Source organism: Lemur catta, chromosome 19 (genome assembly GCF_020740605.2).
Source record: "Lemur catta isolate mLemCat1 chromosome 19, mLemCat1.pri, whole genome shotgun sequence".
In the NCBI taxonomy this organism is placed as follows: domain Eukaryota; kingdom Metazoa; phylum Chordata; class Mammalia; order Primates; family Lemuridae; genus Lemur; species Lemur catta.
Window position 1 is genome coordinate 23,306,616 of NC_059146.1, and position 27,753 is coordinate 23,334,368.

General features: G+C 51.4%; 1 protein-coding gene across 5 annotated transcripts; it reads right to left on the reverse strand.

Moving 5' to 3' along the window:
- Positions 1–6,158: 6,158 nt before the first annotated feature.
- MED25 (mediator complex subunit 25) lies at positions 6,159–27,740 on the reverse strand. 5 transcript variants are annotated; one of them, XM_045531119.1, is made up of 18 exons: positions 27,276–27,738; positions 27,135–27,180; positions 26,741–26,865; positions 20,274–20,372; positions 19,749–19,869; positions 19,268–19,430; positions 18,993–19,123; positions 18,652–18,739; positions 18,367–18,560; positions 17,473–17,601; positions 16,881–16,966; positions 16,745–16,802; positions 16,499–16,606; positions 14,811–14,999; positions 14,352–14,423; positions 14,007–14,225; positions 13,519–13,699; positions 6,159–6,229 (listed from the first exon to the last, which is right to left on the reverse strand). In XM_045531119.1, the coding sequence occupies exons 1-18, from the start codon at positions 27,530–27,532 to the stop codon at positions 6,225–6,227; spliced, it is 2,271 nt and encodes a 756-aa protein (XP_045387075.1). In that variant the 5' UTR covers positions 27,533–27,738; the 3' UTR covers positions 6,159–6,224. The 5 variants fall into 5 exon arrangements, with proteins under 5 accessions (XP_045387075.1, XP_045387072.1, XP_045387073.1 ...); XM_045531116.1 differs by lacking the exon at positions 6,159–6,229 and adding an exon at positions 9,546–11,332 and having other exon boundaries at positions 27,276–27,740; XM_045531118.1 differs by lacking the exon at positions 6,159–6,229 and adding an exon at positions 12,949–13,081.
- Positions 27,741–27,753: the final 13 nt, after the last annotated feature.

Here is a 27,753-nt window from a genome sequence, read left to right on the forward strand (position 1 = left end):
CAAGTTGATCCGTGCTGGGGGCGGAACACCGGAGACCTTACCGAGAGCCCCGGCACCGCGGAGCCAGAAGCCTACACCAAAAGACCTCGGGACAGAGGGGAGGGCGGATAATGGGCCTGGGAGCCTACCAAGAGGCGTGGGGTACGGACTGCACCACGCAGGAGAGGGTTTGGGGTTTGCAGGCGGTGACGTGGCTGGGTGGTGGGTGAGGGACCACAACTCCCGGCAGCCCCCGCGCGGCCTGGGCGGGGCCAGCGGGCCCGGGAGACCGCCCCCCCAGCCACAGACGCGTGCCCATTGGCCCCCGCGCCGGGCTCCGCCCACCGCCCCTCAACTCCTCCAAGCTTCTGTCTGTCCCTGGCCGTTCGTCGACTCACTTAATGGCTCAACTGAAATGACTGCGTAGTCACTTACTAGCAGTTGTGTAAGATTTCTTCTCTCCGTTTCACTGTTTCTTGAATGTGAATAATGTTTAACCTTGGAGTGGTTATGAGCATCAAATGAGTTAATAAAATGTTAGGATAAGTGCTTGGCACCATAACTATTCGATTGTTGTTAGCTTTTCTTTTTTAAAAAATCTGTCATTAGTAACCTGTCCGGTTCTGTACTGGGCGCTGAGTATACTACGATGGCCAAATTAGACCAGGTCCCTCACAGAGTCCACGGTCCACTGGGGAAAACAATCACAGGTTGTGATGTGTTGACTAGAGCACAGGCAATGGGATGGTGACCATGAGGAGGTAAATTTAGCAAGGGAAGTCAGGATAGCGACCTTTGAGCAGCTTGCAATTCCAGATAGGCTGGAAAAGTGTGCTAAAATGAAGGGACAGCAAGGACATGAATCCTGAAAGTGGAAGGAAAAGGAGCCAGTGTGGCTGGAGCCGAGCGAGGGTGGAGGAGAACGGTGAGAAGCGGGGACAAGCTGGGTGCTACAGGCAGGCTCCTGTAGGCCACAGGAAAGAATTTGGATTTAGTCTCCCTTTTCTGGGGAACCACCAAAAGATTTTTAGCAAAGCAATGACAGTCTCATTTACATTGTAAACAAGAATCACGCACACAATATTTCTACAAGTCTACAGAAGCAGGAGGCAGCCATTGTCACTTCTGAGGGATGGAAAGGAGACTAGGTTTACTCTTTTAGAGTATTTGGAATTTTTACCATATGCAAGTGTTGCCTACTGAAGAATAACTTTTGAAAGATTAAAAAATGTTAAGGATACCTCCAGCTGCTGTGTTGACAATAAAATTGTCAGGAACAAGTGGAAGCAGGAGAGAGAAATGGTGGCAATAATCTAGGCAAGGGGCACAGACGGAATGAGCCTCAGGCAGGATGGCCCAGTGGAGGTGGTCAGTTTCACAATTTATTGTCAAGCTGGAACCCAAAGGATTTGTGCAGAGAGTGAGAGAGAGAGAGAAGGGTGAAGGGTAATGCCAAAGTTTTTGCCTATCCACAGGTGCCACTTACTGCAATCGACAAGACTGTACAAGAAGGTTGGGGAGGGAATCCTACTTCCATTTGTAAGGCTGACTAAATAATGTGGATACACCAGCCTGCAGAGAGAAATGTGGGGGTTATCAGTGTTTGAGTTGATGAGACTGAATGAGATAATAAGATCATGAAAAGGCTGGGATGCTCCATCCCTTTCAAGGTCACAGCCATGAAGAGCAACCAGCAAAGGAGACAGAGGAGTGGCCAGTGAAGTGGGAGAGGAATCCCTGGGCCAGGTCATATTTCCCTGCCCCACTAAGCCTCCTCCCCAAGGACTGAGTGGAGTCCAGCCGTAAGCCCCTAGTCTGACCTGGATTGTGACTGGTGGGGAGTCGGTGCTTCCTGGACAGAGACTGCAAGTTAGATATCAACAGGTACCTCCAGAGCCCTGTTAATCAGCCATGTCAGGACACCTTATTGCTGACAACAGGAAGGGAAAAAAACCACAGAAACAGGAGCCTCCTTAATCCCCCCAAATCCTCACTTCTCCCCATCCTCATTGGTCCAAGCCAACAAGCTCTCTTGCCTGGATGACACCCCCTAACTCTTGCCACCTTCTCTCTCACTCCACTAATCAAAACCACCCAATGGCTTCCCAATGCCCTTAGAATTATATCCAAACTCCTCACTGCAGCCCCTGCTGCCCTCTCCAAATGAGCTCTTCCCCATCCTTCCTGTTCTCTACTCAGTTAATACCTTCCCATCCTTTAGATCCAGTAAGGGCACGTGTGGGTATGAACACCCAGGATTGTGTGGAGAGAGGTATATACCAGGATACACTCCAGGGTGAGCAAAATGCAGACTCATGTCACAATGTGAAATGAAAATGTAGGCTGATATTCTAACAGTAATACTCTGAAACTATCTCACTTACCCAGTCTGCCAACTTGAAAGACACTTTCCATTTCATCTTATCACACCGTGCCCAGGCTAACAGGCTACTATTATGACTAAGCAATTCTGCTTTCATAAGTCAGGCTGCATACTCCCAGAGAGACAGCTGTTTGTTCCCAAACCTGTTTATACCAGTTGTTCTTAAATTAATATTTCAATTCACTATCAAACTAATGAAATAATAATGCAAGAGTTGTTTATACGCAAACCAGGCTGCTTGCATTAGAAAGAATAAAGGCGAGTTGTTAAAAGAAAAAATGCTGCCACGTTAGGTGCAAGCAAAGCAACTGTAAATGATTGAATGGAAAAGCTTCTAAAACCTAGGAAAACTCAGCCCTTGAATTCCTTCCGAAGTGCCTTTCGGTTCTCAAGCCACTTAAAAAAAAAATACTTTAAAAAAATGAGATGATTCATTGTGGTTTGTGGGTGCAGTTTATACAAGAATATGATCTTGCTTGCTAATTGGGAAACCAATACTAAAAGAAAAGGTCTTGGCCCCACATGGAGAGATGATTGGTAAACGTTCTTGGTTCAAAGAAAACATGGAAAGTGTTAAGATGGCCATTGGTGCTACTTGCCATATATTTCTGGCTGCCTACTTCCCCAGCGTTTGAGCCCGGTATGGTTGAATGGAGCCACGTGATCAATTCTGGCCAATAAGATAAAGAGGCCATGTGATTAGATTAGTTCTGGCCAATGAGATATGAGCAAAAGTGACAAACATGAATCCAGCCCGGAGCATGTAATTACTGGTGAGACTAGAGCTTTTACTATGTCGCTTGGCAACATTCATGATCTGTCAGCATGGGCTCCAAGCTGACACTGGGTACGGCATGAGTGAGAAAATCCACCTTTGCTATTTTGAGCCACTGCAATTTGGGGGATGTTATTGCACCGTAATCCAGCCTATCCTGATATAGATTTGCCTTTTTCAAATAATCCCGTTTTAAGCAACATTTGTTTAGCCCATCAACTACCAGTCTGATTGACTGATAGTACTGATTTACTAAAAGGATAAATCGGGAGTATATGTAAGTTGTATGACATAGACAAGGACAGGAAGGCAACACGGACAAATGAAAATGTTTTATACTAAAAAATGGGAGTAGAGTTATCTCTGTCTTGGGATTTTCTTTTTTTTTTTTAAGAGACAGGGTCTCGCGGGTCTCGCTCTCTTTCTGCCCAGGCTGCAGTGCAGTAGTGCAATCATGGCTCTGTAACCTTGAACTCTTGGGCTGAAGTGATCCCTCCTGCTAGGACTACACATATGCACCACCATGCCTGGTTAATTTTTAAAAGTTTTTTTACAGATGGGGGTCTTGCTATATTGCCCAGGCTGGTCTCAAAGTCCTGGCCTTAAGGGATCCTCCCACTGCAGCCTTCTTTTTCTTTTCTTTTTTTCTTTGCAATTATAAAATAATGTTTTGGGGTTTTGGTGGGTTTTTTTTGTTTTTGTTTTTGTTTTGAGACAGAGTCTTGCTCTGTTGCCCGGGCTAGAGTGCCAGTGGTGTCAGCCCAGCTCACAGCAACCTCAAATTCCTGGGCTCAAGCAATCCTTCTGTCTCAGCCTCCCGAGTAGCTGGGACTACAGGCATGCGCCACCATGCCCAGCTAATTTTTTCTATATAGATTTTTAGCTGTCCAAATCATTTCTTTCTATTTTTAGTAGAGATGGGGTATCACTCTTGCTCAGGCTGGTCTCGAACTCCTGACCTTGAGTGATCCTTCGACCTTGGCCTCCCAGAGTGCTAGGATTACTGTTTTTTGGGTTTTTTTAAATAAAAGTCCTGCCTGATACATGCTCTACAAAGCTCTATATATCTTCCAACAACTTTCTCATAATTTGTAATTACTTGTCTCCCACATTAGATTGGGAGCTTCGTAAGGGTGACCACGGTTAGCTTTAGCTTCTTCCCAGCTACAGCCCGAGCCCAGCACAGAGCAGTAACTGAAAAACCATCTGTCAAGTGAAGGTTGACTTAATACCCCCACCACAGCCGGGCAATCTAGGTCTGCTGTGACTTCATCACCTCCCTAAGTGCACATTCCACTTAGAACACCCTCCCCCACTCTACAGAGGCAGTGGGCTGTGTTTGCCACCCCCTGTCTTTTTCTAGGACACACCAGGAAACCACCTGCCCCAGCTTCCTCTGTAGTTAGGGACGATCGGAGTTCTTGCTGGTGGGAGCTCTCCGTGCCCTCGCTCTACTGCTCTTGTTCCTGGTGTTGGAGACCAAGGACTCCAAAATGGAGGCACTGGTTCTTGGATGAAAGCAGTGGGACCCCCGGGGCCACTGTTGGAGGAGAGCCACCAGGGGGAATAGTCTGACCCATGCCAGACTGTCACAGGGGCAGGAAACAATCCTCCTGAGTAAGAAAATCCACCTTTGCTATTTCAAGCCACTGCAATTTGGGGGTTGTTGCTGCACCATAATCCAGCCACAAACCACTGAGATTTATTTATTAACATAACATAGTCTGACCTCCCTCTTTCTCACACACACAACCTCTTTAATCCTATCTGTCCACTCACCGCATGTGCCCTGTCATCTGTAGCCTCCAGGCCTTTGCCTACACTGTCCCTTCTGCCAGACCTGCCCTTCCCTCTAGCTGCAGCTGTGTAGGAATGACCCACAGTGGTGCGTGGTTACCGTTAAGCATGTAACTGTCAGTTCTCATTTAATTCTCAAAAGGTTCCTTCCAGGTCAGCTCAGTAGATCCTTACCTTGCAGTTTGAGAGAGAAGGTAGCAAGGTGACCTACCTGGCCACTTCCTGCTCATACCCATTTTCACTGTCATAGCCCCAACCCCTACTTGTGTTTTCAAACAAATGAACTGCAAATTTATGACCTCCAACCTCACCTCGATCCTGCTGCTGCTTCCTGGTAGTCTACGTTTCCCTGATTAGCTTCTGTCTTCTGGAGATTGGTTCAACCTCCTCCACCCTATTCAAGGTCCCCAAGAACAGCTTGGTTGACTCTCAGCCAGTACCCACCACGCACCGGTGGTTAGAGCTAGTGCCCAGCCCGTATCACTTCATTTTTTAAAAATATTCTTGCAAAAGCAGTAATAGTAGTTAATATTTCTTAAGCACTTCACGTCTGAACTCACTGAGTTCTCACGCACCGGGCCATGAGGCTGACGATGTTACAATCCCCGTCCCACAGATGGGAAAACCAGACACCGGGAAGCAGGAGCCTGAGGTCGCGGACTGAGAAGTAGGGGATGAGGGCAGGGGGCAGATTCTTTTTTAATTTCAGCAGAAGGCATTGGCCTCCACTTTGTGGAAAAAATAAGGGGCATTAGGAGTGAAGCCCTCTCCTTTCTGCCCCTCCTGCCGAGGCCACTTCCCCAGGGCCACCAACTCAACTTGGGGCTGGGACCTGCCCACCTGTGTCACTGCAGCACCTCTCAGACCCGCCATCTGCCCTCCAGCACAGACTGTTCTAGTAGCTCCCAGATGGTAAGAAGAGCCAGACCCCTCTACTGCCAAACCCAGGGTCTTTCCCCCTCACTTCAGAGGCAAGGAGCATGGAGACGGCCACATGTCCTGCCCTGTTTGGCAGGCAGTGTGACCCATACCAGGTGAATCGATGAGGAACAAACTGGCATAATTGTTGGTAGGCGAAATGTTTTATGGCGGGGACAATTTGGCAGTTCTGACACAGTTTAAAATGAGCACCTCAAAAGATCAAACATCATCAGTGGCCAAGAATAGGGGACTAATTGAGAAAATGGTGGCAGCCTCTTGTTACGACAGAGGGTCCATTTGTCATCTGTGGCGAATGTGTCTTGCTCTTGCTCTGTGAACCTATCTTGTCTTTCCTCAACAAACTTCATTTCACACTAAAAAAAGAAAAAAAAAGGAAAAAAAAAAAAACAGTGGGATTCACACAAGAGACCACCATGCAGCCTTTAAAATGAATGCAGGGCTTTTTGTCCTGGTGTAAACTTCAAGATGTTAGATTTTTTTTTAAAAAGGTAACCTACAGAATAAAGTAGGCTGCCACTGTGTACAAAAGTCAGAAAATGAATGTATTTCTCTATTTGTTTCTACCTGCTTGCACCTGTATCTGAAAGGACACAGAAGAAACTGGCAGTTGACCTCCAGAGGAAGCTGAGAGATTGTGCATCAGGTTGGTTTCTGGAACCTCTCAAAGTGTGAGCCATATGAAGATTTTATATATGCCAGAAAACAACTTCAATATTTAAAAAGTCACATAAATAAAAATAAAATTGGCATGCTCAATTTTGAAATTTTGCTGCTAGGAATGCATCCCACAGGCATGCCTGAGCAAATGGGCAAAAAAAAAAAAATGTATATTCTCATCCTCTGTAGCATGTTTAATATCAGTAAAACACCACACAGCTGCCCAACTGTGTGAGCACCGTGTGGCAGCCTGAGCAATGCCCCCCACCCCTTGGGCTTATGCTTTTGTATTACCCTCTCAACTCAAGTATGGGCTCGTAAGTTACTAGTAGCTTCTTGTAATGAACAAAATCTGGCCAAAGTGATGGGCTATCACTTCCAAGATGAGGATGCAAAGACTGCAGCTCCCACCTTGGGTACCCTCTCCTTTCCAGAGCAGCTGGCTGCCACATCGTGTTCTACCATATTAAGAGGCCTACAAAGGCGAGAAACCAAGGGAGATCTCTTAGCCATTAGCAAGCAAGGAACTGATGCTCTAGGCCCAGCCACCTGCGAAGAGCTGAATCCCTCCAAGGAGCATGAGCGTGAGCTTGGGAAGGGCCCCTCCCTTGAGCCTTCAGATGAAAGCATAGCCCCAGCCAATAGCTTGACTGTGACCTTGAGAGACCTTGAGCCAGAGGCCCACAGCTAAGCCAAGCCTGGATTCTTGACCCACAGCAACTGTGAGGCAATAAATGCTTGCTGTTTTGAGCCACGGAGTGGTGGGGTTTGTTACACATCAACAGACAGCTTGCACAGAAAGGATGGTTTGTGGATTTGGAATGCATCCATGAAACTACTTGAGGCAATCACTTGAAGACGGGACATAGAGCCATGTGTAATGAATAATGTAGAAAGATGGCCACTACTTAAGGGGGGGGCAGGAAGCAAGTTAAAGAACAACATATAGACACTTTGACCCCACATATAAAAAAAATTAAGGAACTAAATGTGTCTACAACCATATGCATGTAAATTCAAACATCAGACTGGTATATCTGCGTCTGGGGAAGAAAGTGGTTTGCTCAGGGTGTGTTTGGGGTGGGAGAGCGGACAGTGAGGTGTGCAGGGGCAGTTTTTATTCCCCACACTTCAGTGCTCTTTGATTTTATGAAACTGTACTAATAATGTGTGTAACTTGATACATTTTAAAAGTTAATTTTAAAAAAATTGAAGATGGTGGGAAAATACTTAGTGAGTTTTGTGTACCTTTAAACAAATATATTCTTAACACCCCTTTTTAGGTGTCATTTTTCTCATAATTTCTTTTTCATATATTTATTTTTAGAGACAGGGGCTTGCTATGTTGCCCATGCTGGCCTCAAACTCCTGGGCTCAAGCAATCGTCCTGCCTCAGCCTCCCAGGTAGCAGGGACTACATGCACGCACCACCACGCCCAGCTCATAATTTTTCTTTGGAGGTGGTAGATGGGAATTTTCTTTCACCTAAGACAGGTTTGCAACTATTAATATGTTAGTGTTTTAGCATTTTTGCCTCAAAACACATATTTTTCCAATTCTGTCCTGCCATGTTGCCAGATTTGCTCATTTGTGAGAGTTCTCATGAATTCCCGGTCTTGCCTCCAACCACAGATCACGATCCAAAGACAAACTGGTCAAAAAGAAGATGTTTCCAACAAATCACTCCATCATAACCTTTCTGGACACTCTGGTGATTCGTACTAGTTGGGATGCATTTTTAGAAGCCGTTCTGCCCACGTTTTGCCTTCTAAGAGTGCGTTTCAGCCAATGACAACCGTGGCTACAAGCAGCTCTCCTGTGTCAAGGGCTGTGCTAAGCTAGAACGCTTATTTCTTATAACCAGCCTATGGGGTAGCAACTATTTGACAATATGGGGAAACTGAGGCTGAGGTACAGAGCTGATGAGTGCAGAAGCTGGGGCTTAACCCCATTGCTCTAAGATTTTCACTATTTCTTCCACACTTAGGCAGCTTCGAGAGTACCTTGCACTCAGAGAAAAGCTTTCCCAAGAGATTTGCTCCGTTGGTGTTGGCTGGTTCTCGGGGGCACCTGCCTGTGAGAGAGGTGAGTTCTGTGCGTCTAGATCTGTTCTCACTCTTTGGGCACTCCAATAACCATGCACTTTCTTCTGCCTCGTCCTTGTGAATATGCACGTGATTAGGCCACGACAGTCCCTCTGGTTCATGCAATTCAGCGTTAAGGGCAAGAGTGCATCACTGGCCGAAGATGGCCAAACCAGCAACTGGAAACATTTCTTTTTGACCAATTTGTTTTGCATCCAAATCTGTGTTCCCCTGCAAGGGGACTTCCACCCCGGTGGAAACAGCAAAGGCTGCTTCTTCCCCTTTCAGTGGCTTTTCATACAGTCCATCCATATCACTCCCTCCTCAGGAAAACACTCAGCTTCTAGAACACCACACTTGCCTGGTTCTCCTCCTGTCTTCCGGCTCCCTGCCCAACCCTTACAAGTGGGTCTTTCTCAGGGTTCTGTCCTTGTTCTCGAATCTTCTCCTTCTTCCAGAGGTCGCAAAATGGCGGCCCGGCGGCCTCATTAGACCCACAAGCAGATTTTGTTTGGTCCTCACAGTGTTTTTGTCTTTAATTTGAATGCCATTAGGCGGGGCAAGCACTCTCCAAGTTCGCCACAGTCCCCATCATTCCCTATTGTCTTACACCCGTCCGCTTCACACATTTTCATCACCTGCCTGGTCCCTGAAGCCATCTGAGGTTTCAAAAACCCCTGTGACACAGGCTGCCAGGGAAATCTCACCCCCGTTCACCTCTTCAGCTATCACCAGTGTCTCCGACTCCATCATTCATATGTACAAGTCACCTAGAAAGCTTATTCAAAATGCAGATTCCCAGCCCCGTCCCCCAGATTTGATTCAACAGTTCTAGAGCAGGGATCAGAAACTCAAATGCCTACAGGGGCCAGGCGGGTCACATAAATGAGTGAACTAGCCAGGTATAAGAAAAGTCAACGGCCAGAAATATAATTAAATGGTATCTTTACTGAACTATGGTGAATGCATGGAACATAATACAAACATGTACGATACTAGAGTTTATATTTTAAGTTCAAAATTGAAAAAATACAAATTGAAAAATAGAAATATTCAATTATTAAAATTTTCTCTTTCATAATTCTTTTGCGCCTTTGAGTTGAAGCCAAAAGGCCGATATCTTCCCTTCCGCACCAAGATGTCAATATCAGGCCTTGGATGGCACAGTGGGGTGGGCAGTTTAGAATTCAACCTTGAATCCTTAAACTGGGAGCGGTATTTAATTTGATTCAGGTTCGTAACGGAAAACAGCTGTTCACAAGCATAGGTACTTCCCAACACGGATATTCAGGACAACTACTGGAGATAGTTGTACAATCTCGCCATCTTCAAACAGAATTGTATTTAGGAACCAGTGCCCTACTGCACTGTGGTTCAGTAACTACGATTCGTGGTCTGCATTCACACAATCAACATTAACCAACAAAGGCAAACTGGACAGTGTTAGTTCATTGTCATAAAGTCTGGATTCAGAGAGCCTTTGGGGGAATGTGGTCTTCAACCCCACAACTTGGGTGAATACAGCCCCAGCCATCTGTTTTGTTTCTGGAAACCAACTCTAGCAAAGAAAAAAAAGAGTCAGATTTGGCTTTGCCGGTGGCCTCCCGTTTTTGCCAGGACTGAGCAAATATGGTCATACATTCAAGTCGCTGTTTGTGAACATCCTTGCGGAGAAATATTCAGTGTTCAGAAGGGTCGTAACCTCGACCAGAGTCTTTGACTAACCTTCTCAGGGGAACCGAGTGTGGCTTTTGCCTGATTTAAAATGAACCAAGTTGACTAACTTCAACAGTTCAGATTTCTTCCACAGCCAGATCACAGAGCTTCTGTGAAATACATCGGGTCAAGCCACCATTAACTTGCCCATGGTTAAAGCACAGGACCTAAGTGTCAAGGGCATCTGTGATGTGTTGTTTTATTTAATTTCTTAGAACAATTCAACTCCTGATGATAGATGCCATGACCTGACCCCTGTGTCCTTGCCAAATGTTGCCACCTTGGATCAAAGTGTCCTGCCAGGTCCCCCTGTAGTTGTGCTTAAGAATTCTGGCCAGTCTATGTGAAACTTTTCATTTCTCTCAAAACACAAAAAAATAAGTCATTTCCCAGCATTGGGCCTGCCTTGGCACCATGTCACAGACTTCTTCGGTCACATCAAAATTCTCAACAGCACAAATAAATAAAGCTAACTGGGTGGTAATAGTTTATGAGCAGCGGTAGAAAAGGCCACAATTGATTTGACTCTTTCAAGCAACTGGACTTATTTATCTTCAACTCACTGTGCAACACAAATGCCCGTTGGACTTAAATAATGGTATAAACAGTCTGTTTCTGTTCAGGACATGTCATTCGGCTCCTCTATAAACTCGCCATCTGCTGTAGTTTTAATGCCCAGGTAATTCCTCTCACGTTACTCTGGAACAGCGCGCTGCAGCCGTGCCACTTCTGTCATCGCTTTCCAAAGCAAACACTATTGACATTTGAGTCCCTTTTTGAGTTCGTTGAGGATCGCGTCCCGAGTCTGTTCCGTATACTGGTCGTAGCTCTTACTGTGTTTTGATTTGTAATGACGTTTCAGGTTGTATTCTTTCAACACAGACACGATTTTTTTGCATATTAAACACGTAGGCATGCTCTTCACTTCCACAAAGAAATAGGCTCGCTCCCACTTTTCTCGAAACACGCGGCCCTCTCCTTCTCTCTTTCGTTTTGCCGCTTTTGATAGAGACATGGGTACAAGAAAGGTTTCACTTTCCTCTGAAAGCTACCACAGGAACAACCACAGTGCAAGCCCAGTGACAAAGGCAGTGACCTCATGGGGGAGCCAAGAGGGAGTGGTGGGGACTGTGGCGAACCGGAGAGCACACGCCCCACTGAGAGGGGCAGCTCCAGCCCGTTGTTGCCAGGCAGAAGGGCAGGCCCAGGGGTGCCAAATCCTCTGACTTGCCAAGAGAAGCCAAGGCTATAGATTTTGTGTGTGTGTGGATGTGTGTGAATGATCCCGATTTTTACAACTAACTCGTAAGAAAAAAGTGCCACATATGCTAACACAGGGAAGGCCAAACAAAACTCATCTGTAGAGTGGCCCATAGGCCACCAGATTGCAACCTCTCTCCTGGGGTGGGGCCCACCAATCTGCATGGTAACCAGCATCCAGCATGATGTGGATGCCAGTGGTCCAGGTATGGACCGCACCTGAGCAACACTGGTCCACATTCTACAAAAGACAACTAACTGTCCACCTCCGCAAGACCACCCTGTACTTCAGACATGTCCCCCTGGACGTCACTGGGGACATCCTTCAGGTCCCTCACCTCACCACATCCCAAACCTGTTCCCTGCCAGGTCTTCTATCCTGAGGACGGCCCCACTGTCCACCCCACCCAAAGCCCCAGGGCCTCTGACTAGGACCCTGACTAGGGTCGGCCTCTGACTAGGACCCCGGGTCTGCTCTCTCTCCATATGCAATCTTGTCCGCTTCTGGGCCTTCAACCACCAAACATACACTGTCCCCTAAGGATAGGTCCTGGGCTCCTAACATGGCACCTGTCACCTGGATGTCCCTAGGGCCATTTGCACTCACTACCAGCTCCTTCTCCTAGGAGCCCCACCATCTACCATCACCCAGGCCTGGCCCCAGGAGCCACCCTCAGCCCCACCCCACTTAACCCCAGTGCCTGCGTGTGGCCCACCAGTGCCCAGCCTCACCCCTCCTGGCCTCCTTCCTTGCCTCGTCACACTCCACAGCCCAGTGATGTCTTTCTGACACCCAGAGCTGGCCCAGGCCCACCCCGCCCCCTAATCACAGCCTTCTGTGGGTCCTGTATCCCCAGGACAAACCTCCAGCTGCTCAGTTTGGAATCTGAGCCTCTCACGTTCTGCCCATCGCTCTAGCTCCACCCTCCCTCAGGCTCCAGAAACATCCATCAACTTGCTCCTTTGAGCCGCCTATGCTTCCTCTTGCCTTCACACACGCGCTTCTGCTGTTCCCTGTACTCAGATCGCCCTTTGCCTCCTTCCCGCGCAGCTCACTGACAGCAGCTTCTCTTTCAAGACCCCGCGGAGCCCAGGCTGGGTCTGATGCCTCTTCCAGGCTCCCAAGGTGGTCCCTGCTACCTCCATGAGAGCACATGTCCTGAGTGCTACCTGCCTGCCTCTGCCGTCTCCCCCCGGGCCAGGCTGCCAGACTGCCTCTAACTCACCGCTGAGGCCCGGTGCCACCCACCCAGGGCCTCAGGGATGTCTGCTAAAGTGACAAGAAGAATAGAAATGTCTCCCCCAGGTCTCTTCCTGCCCAGTCCTGGGGGATGTCAGTGACGGGAGCCGGGGCGTGTGTTAAAAAGGAACTTTATTGGGTGTTGGGCGTTCAGATGAGATCCATGAGGATGTCGTCCTCCATGACGCTGGGCTGCAGGCCCGGCTGGGGGACCGGGCCCCGGGGACCCCCGCTCAGCAGCATCTGACCTGGGGGGCAGTGGGGAAGGGACTGCATCTCCCAGTAGTCCCTGGGGCCTTGGAGGCCCTGGGGGCACTCAGTTTTCTAGGAAGCCCTGGGGGACCCATCAGAGGCGCCTTCTCACCCCATCTGGTTACAGATACATTGTTTTCCATAAGCCCTTGGGAGCCCTGCCCCCAAACTACTTCTTGGCCCTAAGATCACATTTCCCAGCAACCCTAGGACACACGGGAGAAGATCATGGAAGAGCTCTTGACCCACTAGGTCCTTAGACCCATGGGCTGTACTCCCCAGCAGTCCTCAGAGCCCCTTAGGGGTTATAGCGGAGACCCAGGTTTTTGGATCCCAGGACTTCATTTCCCAGGAGCCCTTGGTCTTGGTGTTCTAGCCCAGGGGCTGCTGGGACACTCAGTCCAGACCTCTGCCCTCCCCTGGGCCCCCTTACCTGGCAGTGGAGCCCGAGAGGGAAGCTGTGCGGGCCAAGACTGGGCAGGCGGTGGATGCAGGAGAGGGGGCCCCAGCTGGGGCTGCCCCAGGCCCTGGTGCGGTGGGGGCAGCAGCGCAGGAGCCCCAGGGGGCTGGAGGTGGTGGAGGGAGGCCTGGGGCGGGGGTACCCCAGTCTGGGGCTGGGAGAACATAGAGGGTGGCTCAGAGGCTCCTGGTGGACAGCTCCCCCACCCCCCTGCCGTCCTGCCTCTGGCACAGACGCTACCCAGAGAACGGGTCAGCCAGTGGTGTGGGAAGGTCTTTCTTCAAAGGAATCTTGGCAGAAGCCCATATGAAAGGATGGAGACGAGGCAGTCTGCCTGCAGCCCTTGGCCGGGCTCCACTCACACCCACTGACCAAAGCCAACCTCCCTCCTCCAGGGTAAAAGGACCAGAACTGTCAGGACCAGGATCTGTAGCTCCTATCTGCCCACACCCAAATCTCACCGGTGGTGGGTTGAGGAGGAGGCTTCGCAGCTGGGGGTTGGCCCCAGGGTTCTGGGGCCGAAGGATGGGTCCAGGAGGGGGCTGGCCGGGGGCAGCTCCAGGAGGACCTTGAGGGGCACCTGGAGGGGGCTGTGTAGTACCTTGGGGCTGGGGCTGCCCTGTGGCCCCAGAGGCCCCCACGGTGCCCTGAGGCTGGGGCTGTGGTGGGCGAAGCTGCAGCTGGTGGGAAGAGAGACAGGGGTAAGGGAGAAGGGCAGGGCCTCCGAAACCCCCCGTGTGGGCATAAAGGGCAGCCTCTGGGGCCTCCCCTGCCCCGTCCCTGACCCCACTAGCTCCTGTCCTCACCAGATTCTGCGAGGGCCTCGCTTGGTCCTCCAGAATGGGGCCTAGCCCTGGGGGTGCCTGCTGTCCCCCCATCTGCATGGAAAGAGAGGGAGCAGGTCAGTAATGGGTGTGGGGTGTGGGGGGTGGTGTCCTGAATCTGAGTCAGGAGGATCCTGAACCCTGAAGGGAGCTCGTAGGAGTTGGGAACATTTTCTCCGGGAACAAGTAGTCTGGGAAGGAAGACTTACACTCCCAGGTCCCCAAGAAGCAGCTGTGTGTCAGAGATTTCAAGTGGATACTGAAAAGGGAAAGTAGGTTGCAATAACATATGGGGTGGGAGTAAACTCAGGGGTGGCCACACCTTGGGAGAAGAGGAAACACCTGGAGACCCAGGAGGGCCACTGCGGGGCTTGGCCATCTGAGCGCTGGGGCCCAGGCTGGAAGGGGACACCGGGTTGGGGAGGGGCTACGATCACTCACCCCGCGCTGTTGCTCCAGCTTCTGCTGCTGGACCTGCTTGTGGTTGGTGATGACCTGCCGGATGCCGTTGACGAAGCCACTCTGGTCGTAGGGGATGAGGCCCATGAAGATCTTCTTCTTGGACGAGTACAGGAGCATGAGCACACGCACCTCACAGGGGGCCGTGTGGGGAAAGTGCACGCAGCCCGCCTGGGGAGACAGAGGCTCTTCAGAACCATTTATGCCCTGGAGGAGGTGGCTTCCCACCCCTCCACATTCTAGAAGGTTCTAGAAGCCCTACAGGTAAGGGGAGGCGAGGTTTCTGCTATAAAAGGTTGAGGAGACCAGAGAGCCTGAAGGAAGGGAAGTACACGGCCAATGCCACTCTTCTCCTTGCCATCCTTCATCACAGCACATGGGATGCCTGGAGCCTTGAGAGCTACTTTGTGACCAAGAGAACCACAGGGGCCCTGGCGCTGACACCGTGGAGCTACTAATAAAAACCCAATTGCTGCCCACTTCTGGACACCCTGTTATGTGTAAAAAATAAACGCCTGCTCCTCCCAACGCCTGCTCTTGGGACACTCCCTTTTGGAACCCAGTGGCCATGTTATGAGGAACCCCAAGCCACATGGGCAGGCCACATGCAGATGGTCAGAATGACAGTCCCCAGCTGAGCCCCCGCTGACAGCCAGTACCATGGGAGTAGGCCATTTTGAACATCCAGCCCAGTCGACCTTTCAGATGACCACAGTGAGAGTCCCCAAGTCAGAATGGCCCACTGAGCCCGGCTGACCCACAGAATTGTGAGAGAACATTGTCGTTTTTCGGCCCCCCACTCTAATTATCTATTTGTTCTAAAAACTCTGCTGGACGGGTTTGTGTTACTTGGTGCTGAAAGCATTCACTAACTCTTGGGAGTGCCTTCTTCATCAAGTTTCTGCAAGAATCACGTGAAGTTATCGACCTAGAGTCCTCGCTTCTGGAAAAGTGCCTGGTACACAGACAATCCCTGGATCTGCTCCTACTTAGAGAAGCCCTTCCCCAGTGTATGGTTGACTTGTGTCTTCCAAAAAGATATGTGAAAGCTCCAATCCCCCAGCACCTGTGAAAGTGACCTTATTCGAAAAGAGGGTCTTTGCAGATGTCATAAGATGAGGTCATTAGCATGGACTGATCCAAAGGGACACATGCAGAGACAATGCCATGTGCAGACAGACACAAGGCAGAGCCAGCCACGTGAAGATGAAGGCAGAGCCCGGAGCGGTGCTGCCTGCAGCCTGGGGCTACCAGCTGGAAGAGGCATGGAGACCTCCCTTGGAGCCGTCAGAGAGACTGTGGCCCTGCTGACACCCTGACCTCCAACTTCCGGCCACCAGAACTGTGACAGAATCCATTTCAGTGGGTTGAAGCCCCCTAGTTTATGGCAGTATGTTACATACACATCAGAATTAGTAGCTTCCTCCTAACTGCTCCTGTCACACCCAGGTCACACTTTTAATGTGGAATGTACCTCGATCTGGGGCATATTATAATGGTAGTAAAAGTTAAAGCTTTAGAGAAAAGATGGGGAGCCCAGGCTTGCAAAGGCCACACCCAGCCATCAAAAATGGCTCCCTCGCACCCAGGCACTTCTCATCACAGCACAGAGGAAGGGAGGACAGAAGAGCCAGCGCCCCTGGCCCCACCCTGCCCTGCCCAGGACTCACGAAGCCGTTGCCCATGATGCGGTAGAGGCCCTTGAGAGACTCCAGGTCCTTGTTGGTGAAATGGAACTGGACCATCCTTGAGTTCCGGAACAAAGGGCCCAGGGTGGTCTGGGGGAGACATGGAAGTTGGCCGGCGTGTTGTGTGGGGAAGTGAGGAGGGGTCACGGAGGCAGGGAGAAGGGTGGGGCAGGTAAGAGAACAGGGTGAGAGCTGCCTGGCAGGGTGGGGGCCCCGACTGCCACTCACCAGCAGCTGCTGGGGGATGAGCTGCATGATCAGCTTCTGGGGCCACTGCTCGGTCTTCCTGGGGGGCGATGCCAGAAGAGGTGTCAGGAGGGGCAACCCCCAGCCCTGCCCCACCCCACCCCCAACAGTCACCTACAGGTTCTCTCCATGATTCACATAGACCTGGCAGGGCAGTGACCGTGTCAGCTTGGTGTTAGCATCCACTGAGGCAGGTTTAGGTTTCTGGGGGGGAAGATGGGCATGTCACAGTGAGAAAGGCCTTATGCCTCAGTCCCTCTGACCTCTCCTGTCCCTCCTTGGTAGCCCCAAAGCTCAGGATGTCCAGGATGTCCCATGAGCCCTGGGCCCCTCCTCCAGACCACTAACCCTATACTCCTCTAGCTTTCAAATTCCACATATGTTGGAGCTTCTCCTCTGGCCCCTAAATCCCACAATCTACTGTTCCTCAGATGCCACAATCCCCTGGGCCCCTGTCTGGACCCTAAATCCTAGGCTTTTCTGGGCTCTTCACCTGCAACACAATTCTTAATACCCCCCTAGTCCTGAACTGAGCCACCAATCCCATGGTTCCTTAGGACTTGCTTCTGGATTCTGGACTACAAGTCGCACAACCCCATGGGGCCCCTGGCCTGGCCCTGAATCCTACATGTCCCACCAAACCCAGCACTCTGAATCCCGCAGGCCTGGCCCTGAGTCCACATGCCCAGTGCATCCTCAAGCCCACTCACCTCCTGCCACTCCAGGACTCCACTCCAGGCCAGAAGTTTGTTGGAGACTGACTGCTGCCCACCAAGGGCTGGGGCCCCTAGCTGGGCTGGAGAAGGGCCGCTCACCCCTCCTGGGGCCACTGTGCCCGCCTGCCAGAGGGGAGGAAGGAGGGCAGTGAGGGTGGGAACAGATGTCCTGTAAGAGGGGCAGACCAGGAAAGATCCCTTTCTCTGCATCCCCATCCCCAGAATAGGGTCTGCACCCCTGACACCCTAAATGCTCTGACTCTGCAGCATTTGAGGACTTGTGAGGCCCTTGATGCCTTGGACTCCCGGATCTACACACCCCAGGATGCCCTGGGTTCTCCAGAACAGCTCTGACCCACCTGGAGCCACAAGCCTCCAGATTCTAACCCCACTGTAATCCTAGCATTCTGGGAGGCCGAGGCGGGAGGATCACTCGAGGTCAGGAGTTTGAGACCAGCCTGAGCAAGAGCGAGACCCCGTCTCTACTAAAAATAGAAAGAAATTATATGGACAGCTAAAAATACATATAGAAAAAATTAGCCGGGCATGGTGGCGCATGCCTGTAGTCCCAGCTACTCGGGAGGCTGAGGCAGGAGGATCGCTTGAGCCCAGGAGTCTGAGGTTGCTGTGAGCTAGGCTGATGCCACGGCACTCACTCTAGCCCGGGCAACAGAGTGAGACTCTGTCTCAAAAAAGAAAAAACAAACGATTCTAACCCCAGACCCACTCATCTGAGTCATCCATAACACACGTGCCATGAGCCCTGAGGACCCAGAACCACAAGGTCCACGCCCCCGGGCACTCCTCAGGAAGGCAAATATCCTCGCACTGCCCTAGCCCCGCGCAGCTGGGAGGAAGGAGTGGGGTGGGAGGCGTGCAGCCACCTACCATGGACGGTGCCCCGGGCTGCGCCGAGGGGGCCAGGCCCGAGCCGGGGGCCACAGTGGAGACCAGGCTGGGCTGGGAAGCAGGGGGCGGCTTGGGGGCACCAGGAGGTCCTGGGGGTAATGGGGGAGCTGGGGCCTGGCTGAAGGGGGGACCCACTCCCGGAGCGGCTTGCTGGAGAGGGGTGATGGGCGAGACTGTGGGAGAGATCAAGGAAGAAGTGGGGAACAGGTGTGCAGAGAGGGGCCTGCCCAGCCTCCCACCCCCCATCCTCACCCCCAGACTCACAGCGTGGGCCCAGCCCAGCCTTCTGGTTCTTGGCAGCCTCCACTGCATTCTGGGCAGCCACCTGAGCCGCGCTCAGGTTCCCAGGGACCTGGGTTAGAGGGGAGGGGACTGGTGAGGACCATGCATCCGCAAGGCCACACCACCCAGGCCCACAGGGCACGGCCACTCCATCTGGGATAGCTCAGGAGCTCACAACCCCAGAGATGTGACTCCAGGGCTGCAGGAGTCTCATCCTCCTGATGTCCCAGTGGGGACTCCCATCACCCCACAAGCCCCTATATTCAACAAGATCCTTTCCAAGGGGCCATGGCTCCTGCAAAGCTGCAGAAGCATGTCTGTACCTGGTACTGAGGGGGCACGGGAGGTAGAGGCTGCTGGGGCGCTGCTGAGAGCGCGGCACCCGAGGGTGCGGTGGGAGGCAGGGGCACTGGCTGCTTTGGCTGGAGGGGGCCTGAGGCCGAGCCACCCCCGACTGAGAGCAGGATGGATGACCGCACCATGTGAGAAGGGGTTCCAGGTGAAGACAGGGGAGAGAAATCCAAAATCTAAGTCAGACGGAGCTGGGGAACCCACCCCCAACCCGAGCCTCCCGTCCCCACCAGTGCCTGGGGCTCACCGGGTAAGACGAGCCCCCGCACCAGCACCATGTGCCTCGGGTCCTGGCTCACATCTGCTGGGGGCTGCAGCGGCTCCAGCAAGGCTGGGGGAGCCGCCTTCTCGAACAGAAGCCGCAGGGCAGGAAGCTTCCGGGGAGACACGATGGAGAAGTGGATCCCCCGCTACAGGGGAGGGGACAGGTGGTCAGGATGGGGCCCCACCATAGGGAGGCTGGGGCTGGCCCCCAGGATACCACACTTGCTGTGTGTGCAGGTGAACGGCCCCAGGCCTATGACAATTCCCATCAAGCTTTGGGGTGGGGACCATGGGACCTGGGTTATGGCTGTCCCAGGGGACTCTGGGTCTTTCAACAAGAGTAAGCAGAGTTGGCCATGGGTCCGTGACTATTCTGACCCAGGAGTCTGGGCTCAGCCCCTCCTCCCTCAGACCCAGGGGTCCAGGCCCCCAGCCCCTCCTCCCTCAGACCTGGGGGTCCTCACCTCCCCAATCTTCTGCACAAGACTCTCAGTCGTGTACCCAGAGTAAGTGGTGCTCTCAACAGCAGGCAACAGGTACGGGGGCGAGTTGCAGATAAGGAGGCAGACTCGGTGTGTCTGGCCACTGCCAGAGACGAGAAAAGATATGAAGCAGGCACCGACAGGGCCCCTGAGAAGGGACCCAGAGGCAGTACCAGCAGAGGGGCAAGGAGTCAGGAGTAAGGACCCATTTCACAGCCAAAAATACAGAGGCTCTGAGACGTTCCGAGACTGGCTCTAAGCCTCCCAGCAGGCAGGGGCAGCAGGAGGGAGACCAGAGCAGGCCCTTCCCGGAGAGGATACTGACACCAGGCACTGGCCCAGCCTCACCTGAGGACACACTTCAGGCCTGCCAGCTCAGAGTTCTCAGGGACACAGAGCCCACCGCCTCTACAGCGTGAGGCATAAGGTGGGGTCACTCAACAGGCAAAGTGGTTACCGGACAGTTAGGAAGACAGGGACACGGACCCAGACAGAGGAGGCACTCACATCTGCTCCCGCATCTTCTTGAAATCGTCAAACAGCTGCAAGGCGGTGCTGAGGCCTTCTGCAATGAGGCTGCAGCTCTCGCCACCCCCGCCCATGAACCTGCAGGGGACCAGGAGGTCAGCTCCCAGGGACCCCCAGGGCTGCCACTGTCCCCCAACTCCCCCCGCCCACCACACTTGCAGAGCCTACTCCTGTGCTGTCCCTCATCTCGCACTGGGACTATGCACCTTGGGACGAAAGGACACTGTTGAGTTCCCTGCTCTGTCTCTAGTGCTGGCACCAGACCAGAGAAGACAGGGGACATTTGCTGTCTTAATCATGAGGCCTGGAAGGGAATGGGAAAGAGCCTGGGACACCAAGCCTGAGATCCTGTGCTGCGTCTCATCCCTGGTGTGACTGACTCCCTGTCCACCCGCCTGCCGTCGTCCCTCCCCTACTCTGGGACATCTGCTCCACCTTCAAAATCAGCCCTGGCCTCACTGCACCTTCCTAGCCAGAGACAGGGGCCACCTCTATCCTCCTACAGTGTCACAGGTTCGAATGTGTCCCCACTAGAAAGACAGGTTGAGCTCCTAATCTTATTTGGAAATAGGATCTTTACGTAAGTAATCAAGCTGAATTAGGGGGCCCTAATCCAATAAGATGGGTGTCTCTATAAAAAGGAGAAATTTGGACACAGACATACAGAGGGAAGATATGAAGACACAGGACGAAGGCCGAGGGAAAACTGGGGTGATGCAGTACAAGCCAGGAACATCTGGGGCCACCAGCAGCTGGAAGAGGTCCCCACAGCGTTCAGAGGAAGCACCACCCTGCCACCTTGACTTTGGACTTCTAGCCTCCAGAACGCGGAGATGATATATTCCTGTTCTTCTAACCCACTTTCTACCACTTTGCTAGGGCAGCCCTAGGAAACTAATGCACACGGACGCCAGAGTTTCTCCTCCACCTGATCTACAGGCAAGTCACCAGCATCCGTCCCCACGTGGGGTGTGGCTTGGAGAAGGCCTCTACTCAAGCCCAGCTGTTGCTGCCACGATTCTTCAGGTCACCTGGTCATGAGGCTGACCTCTGCTGCAGCAGGGGACATGTGTGGAGCCCTGAGGGACCCATCCCCCTGAACTGTGGTCTCTTGAGTCCATGTCTGCTCCTGTCATGCCCAGCCTTGCCACCACAATCTGGCACATCAAAGGCCTTAGGAAATGTATGTTGAATAAATAAATGGCTACAAACCCAACCACGTCCATCAAACCCAGGCCCTCAGCTGGGCATCTGGGGTGCTCCATGCCCCAGGTCTTGCCTGCTAACCCAGACCCTCTGTCTAAGACTCCTCTAGAACATCTCACGTGTCCCATCTCACATGGCCTTGGCCTCCGTGTACCTGGCTGCACCTCCAGGTCTCTGCACGTGCTGTTCCCCCACCCCCATTCCAGCCCAGATGGAAATCCAGCTATCCCGTGTGGCCCGGCCCGGCGTGTCCTCCTCCAGGAAGCCTTCCCCACCTGCCACCTGATTTTAGGGCCCACCATTGATCACATCACAGGACATCCGAAACTGTGGCTGTCAAGCTTCCCTCCACAGTCCACCTTGCCCCTCACAGCCTGTGCAGCCCTCAGTGACAGAGACAAAGCTTGCTGACTGTCCCTAAAACGTGCCCAGGTCACACAAGGCCTTGGGAATCACACACCAGCAGCCTGGCAGTGCCGACGCAGCTCAGACCTCTGCTCCCTACATGAGATCATGCATTTTCCTTCCAGTTCCATTCATGGACCCGGAGCCTTGGGCACTCGGCCCACACCGTTGCTACTCCTTACCCACCACCCCTCAGCCCTCCTTTTCCTCACCATCAAGACGCTTTTGCACCGGACTTTTAAGGCCACAGAGTCAGGATGGACCCCACTGAATGAACCAGGCCTGGACCCAGCCTGCTACACCAGCTTCCTGCTACGGATGACACCGTGGGCCTCTCTGAGACTCCAGCCAGGCTGGCTAGGGCTGGGGGAATGGGAGCCACTGCGGCAAGCTTGCAGGTCTCCTCTGGGAGTGCAAAAGCTTTGAAATGAGACAGAGGCGGTGGTTGCCCAACATTGTGCATGAACTAAAATAAATGTTACTGATTGTTCACCTTAAAATGGTTACTTTCATGTAATATGAATTTCACTTCAATTTAAAAAAAATAACTATGGCTGGGCGTGGCAGCTCACGCCTGGAATCCTAGCACTTTGGGAGGCCAGGGCAGAAGGATGACTTAAGGGCAGTAGTTCGAGACCGGCCTAAGCAGAAACAAGACCTTGTCTCTACAAAAAACAGAAAAATTAGCCAGACGTGGTGGCATGTGCTTGTAGTCCCTGCTACTTGGGAGGCTGAGTCAGGAGGATCGCTTGAGCCCAGGAGTTTGAGGTTGCAGTGAGCTATGACAATGCCACTGCACTCTAGCCTGGGTGACCGAGCCAGATGCCAGACCCTGTCTCAAAAAAAGAAAAAAAGAAAGAAAAAGAAAAAAACAACAAACTTATGACCAGGTGTAGTGGCTCACACCTGTAATCCTAGCACTTTGGGAGGCCAAGATGGGAGGACCACTTGAGGCCAAGAGTTTGAGACCAGCCTGGGCAACATAGCAAGACCCCATCTCTACAAAATATTAAAAAATTAGCTGGGTGTGGTGGTGTGCACCTATAGTCCTAGTACTTGGGAGGCTTAGGCAGGAGGATGGCTTGAGCCCAGGAATTTGAGACTGCAGTGAGCTATGACACCACTGCACTCTGCCCCAGAGAACAAAGCAAGACCCTGACTCAAAGAAAAAAAAAAAACACTTAAGAAGAAAAGTGTGATACACTGACCACTTCAAGATCCTAAAACATGCTTTTTTAAATCGAACACTGAGTATAAGTCATTTATACCAACTCAAAGAGAGACATACAACAAGTATTTTGTCAAAGAAATGAGAAAAACTGGAAAATGGGGACTAGAAATAAAATATGGCTATCGCAAAACGTGGTTTAAATATCATCAAGTTCATGATAAACCTTAATTCCAAATAAACCCCTTGATGTGGCAAACACCAGATAAAAAAAAATAAAAGCACTCTGGATGACACAGGTGTCCTATAACTTACCCCCATTTCTTCCATCCCAATATCACTTCCTCGAGTCTTCTCTGGCTACCGTCATGGGCTAAGAGCTGTCTGGAGGACCCAGGAGGGATTGGTCAAAATGAAGGAACATTAACAGCAGCCAGCCATGACCAAGGGCTTCCTGCACGATAGCCCGTGCCCCACGCAAACCCCAGCTCCACAAGGGCCAGGACCTTTGCTATCTCATGCCCACTGACCCTTCAGTGCCTGGGACAGTTTGCTCCACACGTCTGCTGAACGAATGAGTGAACAAATGAATGAACAAACGAGTTGTCATAATGCCACAGGGAAGACACTGGGTTTATTTTCCTTCTACCTCTGTTTTCTCCGATTTGAGATCACTAGCTGTAGAAGAGGGAGGAAAAAGTCCGCTTGCGAGAAAGGAAATGTAACATCAGAAAGGAATCTTCCCCAAACCAGGACATGTGAAAAATGACAATGTATGCTTTGTTCCTGAAGTAACTGACATCCAGGGAAAAAATAAGGTTTTCTCTAAGTGTGAACAAAACTTGTTGACTTTCTTGTGAACCCTGTTACAGACCCGCCTGGAAGGGCACAGACACTGAATTCGGATGGTTATACAGGACTTAAGAAAACAATGACTACTGTGAACAATAAATAATAGCTTAAAATGTTTATCAGCTGATTAGGAGGATTCTGCAGTGAGGAACAAAACGTTTTTATTTGGTTCAAGCTACAGTGTATTCTAAGTTAAGGGGGAGGAGGTGGATATGTGATTAAGATGTTCAGAAAACATTTCCCTCTTATCTTCCTAGTGTCCTCGATGTTTCTAACAAGGAAGTTTGACTGCTTTTCCTGACATTTAAACACCCACCAGGTTTGGTTTCTTGGTGATTATCTCCCTGTAGTTTTCACTCATTCATTTATTCAGCCAAGGTCTCCTGAAGCCCCCTGGGTGCCAAGCCCCAGTTGGAAGCAAATGTCAAAGGAAATACCCAGGGACTTAGACATGCAGGGTCCAGAGGGGTGGTACTGTGACAGGGGAACCCAGGAGGGTCACAAGGCAGAGGAGGGAGCAATTGGCTGCTTGCAAGAATCAGGGAAGTTTTCCCAGAGGGAAAGACATTTGAATTGGGGTCTTGAAGGTTATGTAGGAGTTTACTAGGGGAGTCAGTATGAACTGCATTCTGGGCAATCATTCAGTCAACTAAATTTTTCCTTAGCCTCCCTTTTACCAAGCCCTAAGCTGGGTGCTAGGGACTTCAAAGGCATCACACTTGGACTCAGGCCTCAAGGGAGTACCCATTTTTTATTCGCATTTTTTTACAGCTTTATACTGTAACCTTTATGCTGTATAACTGTGTGTAGTTATACTTTTGTGATGTCTTTATTTTTGTCTGTTTTTGAGAAAGACTCCAGAGTGACAGGCATTGCCATAGAATTCTTAAGAGCAGCCATTCTATGCTATGGGAGCCCCCCAGGTTCTGTCCCTCTGGTCTAGTGCGTGGATTCAGAAGTACATCAGAATTACTGAGTGAAAGTCATTTCTGTTTCTGTGTTTCCGTCAGAGGCAGCTCCAGCAATAGAGGAACCAGAGAGAGTAAACTGGGTGTTTCTGGATAAGAGGAATAAAAAAAAAAAAAGCCTGGAGACCGCTTCCCATTATGGAGTCTTTCATGTTCATCTGATCCAAACACAGCCCCTCTGAGCTATTAAGCAGAAAAGGACTCAAGGGAGCCCCCATTTGACATTATTCAAGTCTTACCCCAATCTATCCCAGGGCTTTTCAACAAGGGTGGATTCTGCCCCCCACACCCAGGGGGTATTTGACAATGCCTGGGGGCATTTTTGGTTGTCGCAACTTTGGGGGGAGGTGCTACTGGCATCTAGTGGGTAGAGGTTAGGCATGCTGTTCAACATCCTACAGTACCCAGGACAGCCCCCACAACAAAGAATTATCAAGTCCATAGCGTCAATAGTGCCAAATGCAAGAAACTCTGCTGTATATTAACTACTAATTCCAACGAAGGAAACTTATGTATCAACTTTGCATTGTATGTTCTGCACCCAGCACATGCACACACAGCCTCGAACAAAGCACAAATGTACAAAGATAACAGCAGCTATGAACCGGTGCCATCTAATGGACCCTGAACTAAACACACGACAAAAATTAGCTCCTGTGATCCTTCCAACAACACTGAGATACGCACTACCATTATCCATTTATTTGCAAACTAGGAAACCAAGGCACAAAATACTAACAAACACTTAACATATCACTTAATATGTGCCAGGCACTGTTTTAAATACATTCATCAAGTCATTTAATTCTTAAAATATCCCGATGAGATTGTAGTAGGCGACCCAAGACGCTGCTGGTGATCCTGCCTCCCAGTATTCACACCCTGTGTAGTTCCCTCCTGCACTGAGTAGGAAAGACTTATGCTGTACACTAAACACACTGTGGCAAAAGTGACAGTGTGTGACTTCCAAGACTTGATCATAAAAAGCCCGGTGGCTTCCCCTTTGCTCTCTACTGAGTCACTCGCTCTGAGGAAAGCCAGTTGCCATGTTAGGCCCGTCAAGCAGCGTGTGGGGAGGCTGAGTGAGCCACCTCGGAAATGGATCCTCCAGCCGATCACACCCTTGGATGACTACAGCCCAACCCACACCCTGACTGCAACCTCATGAACAACCCTGAGCCCAAACATCCCGATAAGCCACTCCTGAATTCCTGACTCACAGAAACTGCATAAGATGCTAAACATTTGTAGTTGTAAGCCACTAAATTTGGCGGTAATCTGTTATTCAACAAAGAATGACACAATGAAAAACTAAGACAAGTACCATTAACATCCCCACTTCGGAGATGAGCTCCACTAGGCACAGAGGGGGCAGGGACTCTTGAGTCTGAGAATTCTGTTGTGGAAAAGCCATCACTTGACCCCAGGCTGCCTTATTCAAGTCTGCAATGAGAACTACCAAAATCTAATCCAAACCACAGAGGTATCTATCCTGGCCTAGCCCCGTCCCCCTGCATTCAGGCTTCAGGGTACCATCTGAAAAAGGAGGTCTGGAGCAGACAGGGTAAGAGGGGACAGAAAAGGAAGACTCACACATATAATACCAGGTGACTGCTGGAGCTTGGCCAAGGCTCCCTGAACAGGAAGTGTTTTCCGCTTCTAAACCAGATGGTTACATTGCTGAGCACACAGAAGTGCCTTATGGACCAAAACACAATCACCCTCAAAGTCCTTTCAGCCACCCCATGTGAGGGAATGGTTCCTGCAGCTCAAATCCAAGCCACCACTCATTCCCCGGTCCTCACAGGGTCCCCCCCAACCTGCCCCAAGTTGGGGGAAAAGCTCACTTAATGCCATCAAGCCAGGTGACAAACTCATAGGCGCTGCTGGTGGGAGCGTGACATTGTACGTAGGACTCAGGAGCACAGTCCACCGTGTTGAACACCACGAGGCTGTACTGGGTCCCCCCATACTGGGGGCGGGGGAGAGGACAGAGAAACTTTTTAAATCTGGGATCCCAGCTTCTTTTCCCTTAGAGAAGGAATCAAGTCTCCCAGCTTCCCGTTCCTCCAGAACCAGGAATTCCCAGTCCCCTCCTCCCTCAGACCCAGGGGTCCGAATTCCCAGTCCCCTCCTCCCTCAGACCCAGGGGTCCGAATTCCCAGTCCCCTCCCCCTTCAGACCCAGGGGTCCGAATTCCCAGTCCCCTCCTCCCTCAAACTCAATAGTCCCCAAACTCACGTCTCCCCCGAAGTCCGTCTCAGCAGGAGGACCGCCATTAAAATACCTGTGAGGGTCACAGGTGAAAGCTTGGGGTCAGGCAAAAAGCAGTGGCAAACTAAAGTCGGAGGGCGGGGACGGGATCGCGGAAACCGCACTCACTCGATGGCCGGGAGCAGGTAGTGCTTGCGGAGCCCCTCGAAGTAGGGTCCCAGGTTGGCAGTACCCTCGATCACAAACACCACGTCGGCCACAAGGCCCCCGGCTCGGGCCGGGCCCTCCGACCCGGGGACCATTCCCCGTGCGGCAGCCGCCACCGCAGCCGTAGTAGCCACCCGGGAATGAGCGGAAGTGCGCCTGCGCCGCGCGCGCACCCGCGCCGGACGGCTTCGTGCCGCCGCTAGCGCGCCGGCGGCCATGTTTGTGTGGGGCTCTCAGGGAGCGTTTGTTCTATCTCCATCCTGGCTCACACACGCCACGTGGAAGACTCATAAAGGGCACAGTGAGCTCATAAAGGGCACAGTGAGCCCCTTCGGGGGCGTGATGGGGAAGATTAAGTTATTGTCAGGACTATCAGGAGCGAAATAAATTGGAAGCGGGACAGGCGGCCGCCATCTTTGAGCGGGGTGCCTGTTTCTGA

What these genes read in the sequence shown, in the direction of transcription:
- MED25 (XM_045531116.1), bottom strand. Translation starts at nt 27,532, where the DNA reads ATGGCCGCCGGCGCGCTAGCGGCGGCACGAAGCCGTCCGGCGCGGGTG. An exon ending in CCGTGCCCCCTCAGTACCAG is followed by an intron (nt 18,740 to 18,992) that starts GTACAGACATGC and finishes CCTCTAACCCAG; the next exon opens with GTCCCTGGGAACCTGAGCGC. An exon ending in AGCTGGAGCAACAGCGCGGG is followed by an intron (nt 14,424 to 14,810) that starts GTGAGTGATCGT and finishes CTTTCCATGCAG; the next exon opens with ATGGGGGGACAGCAGGCACC.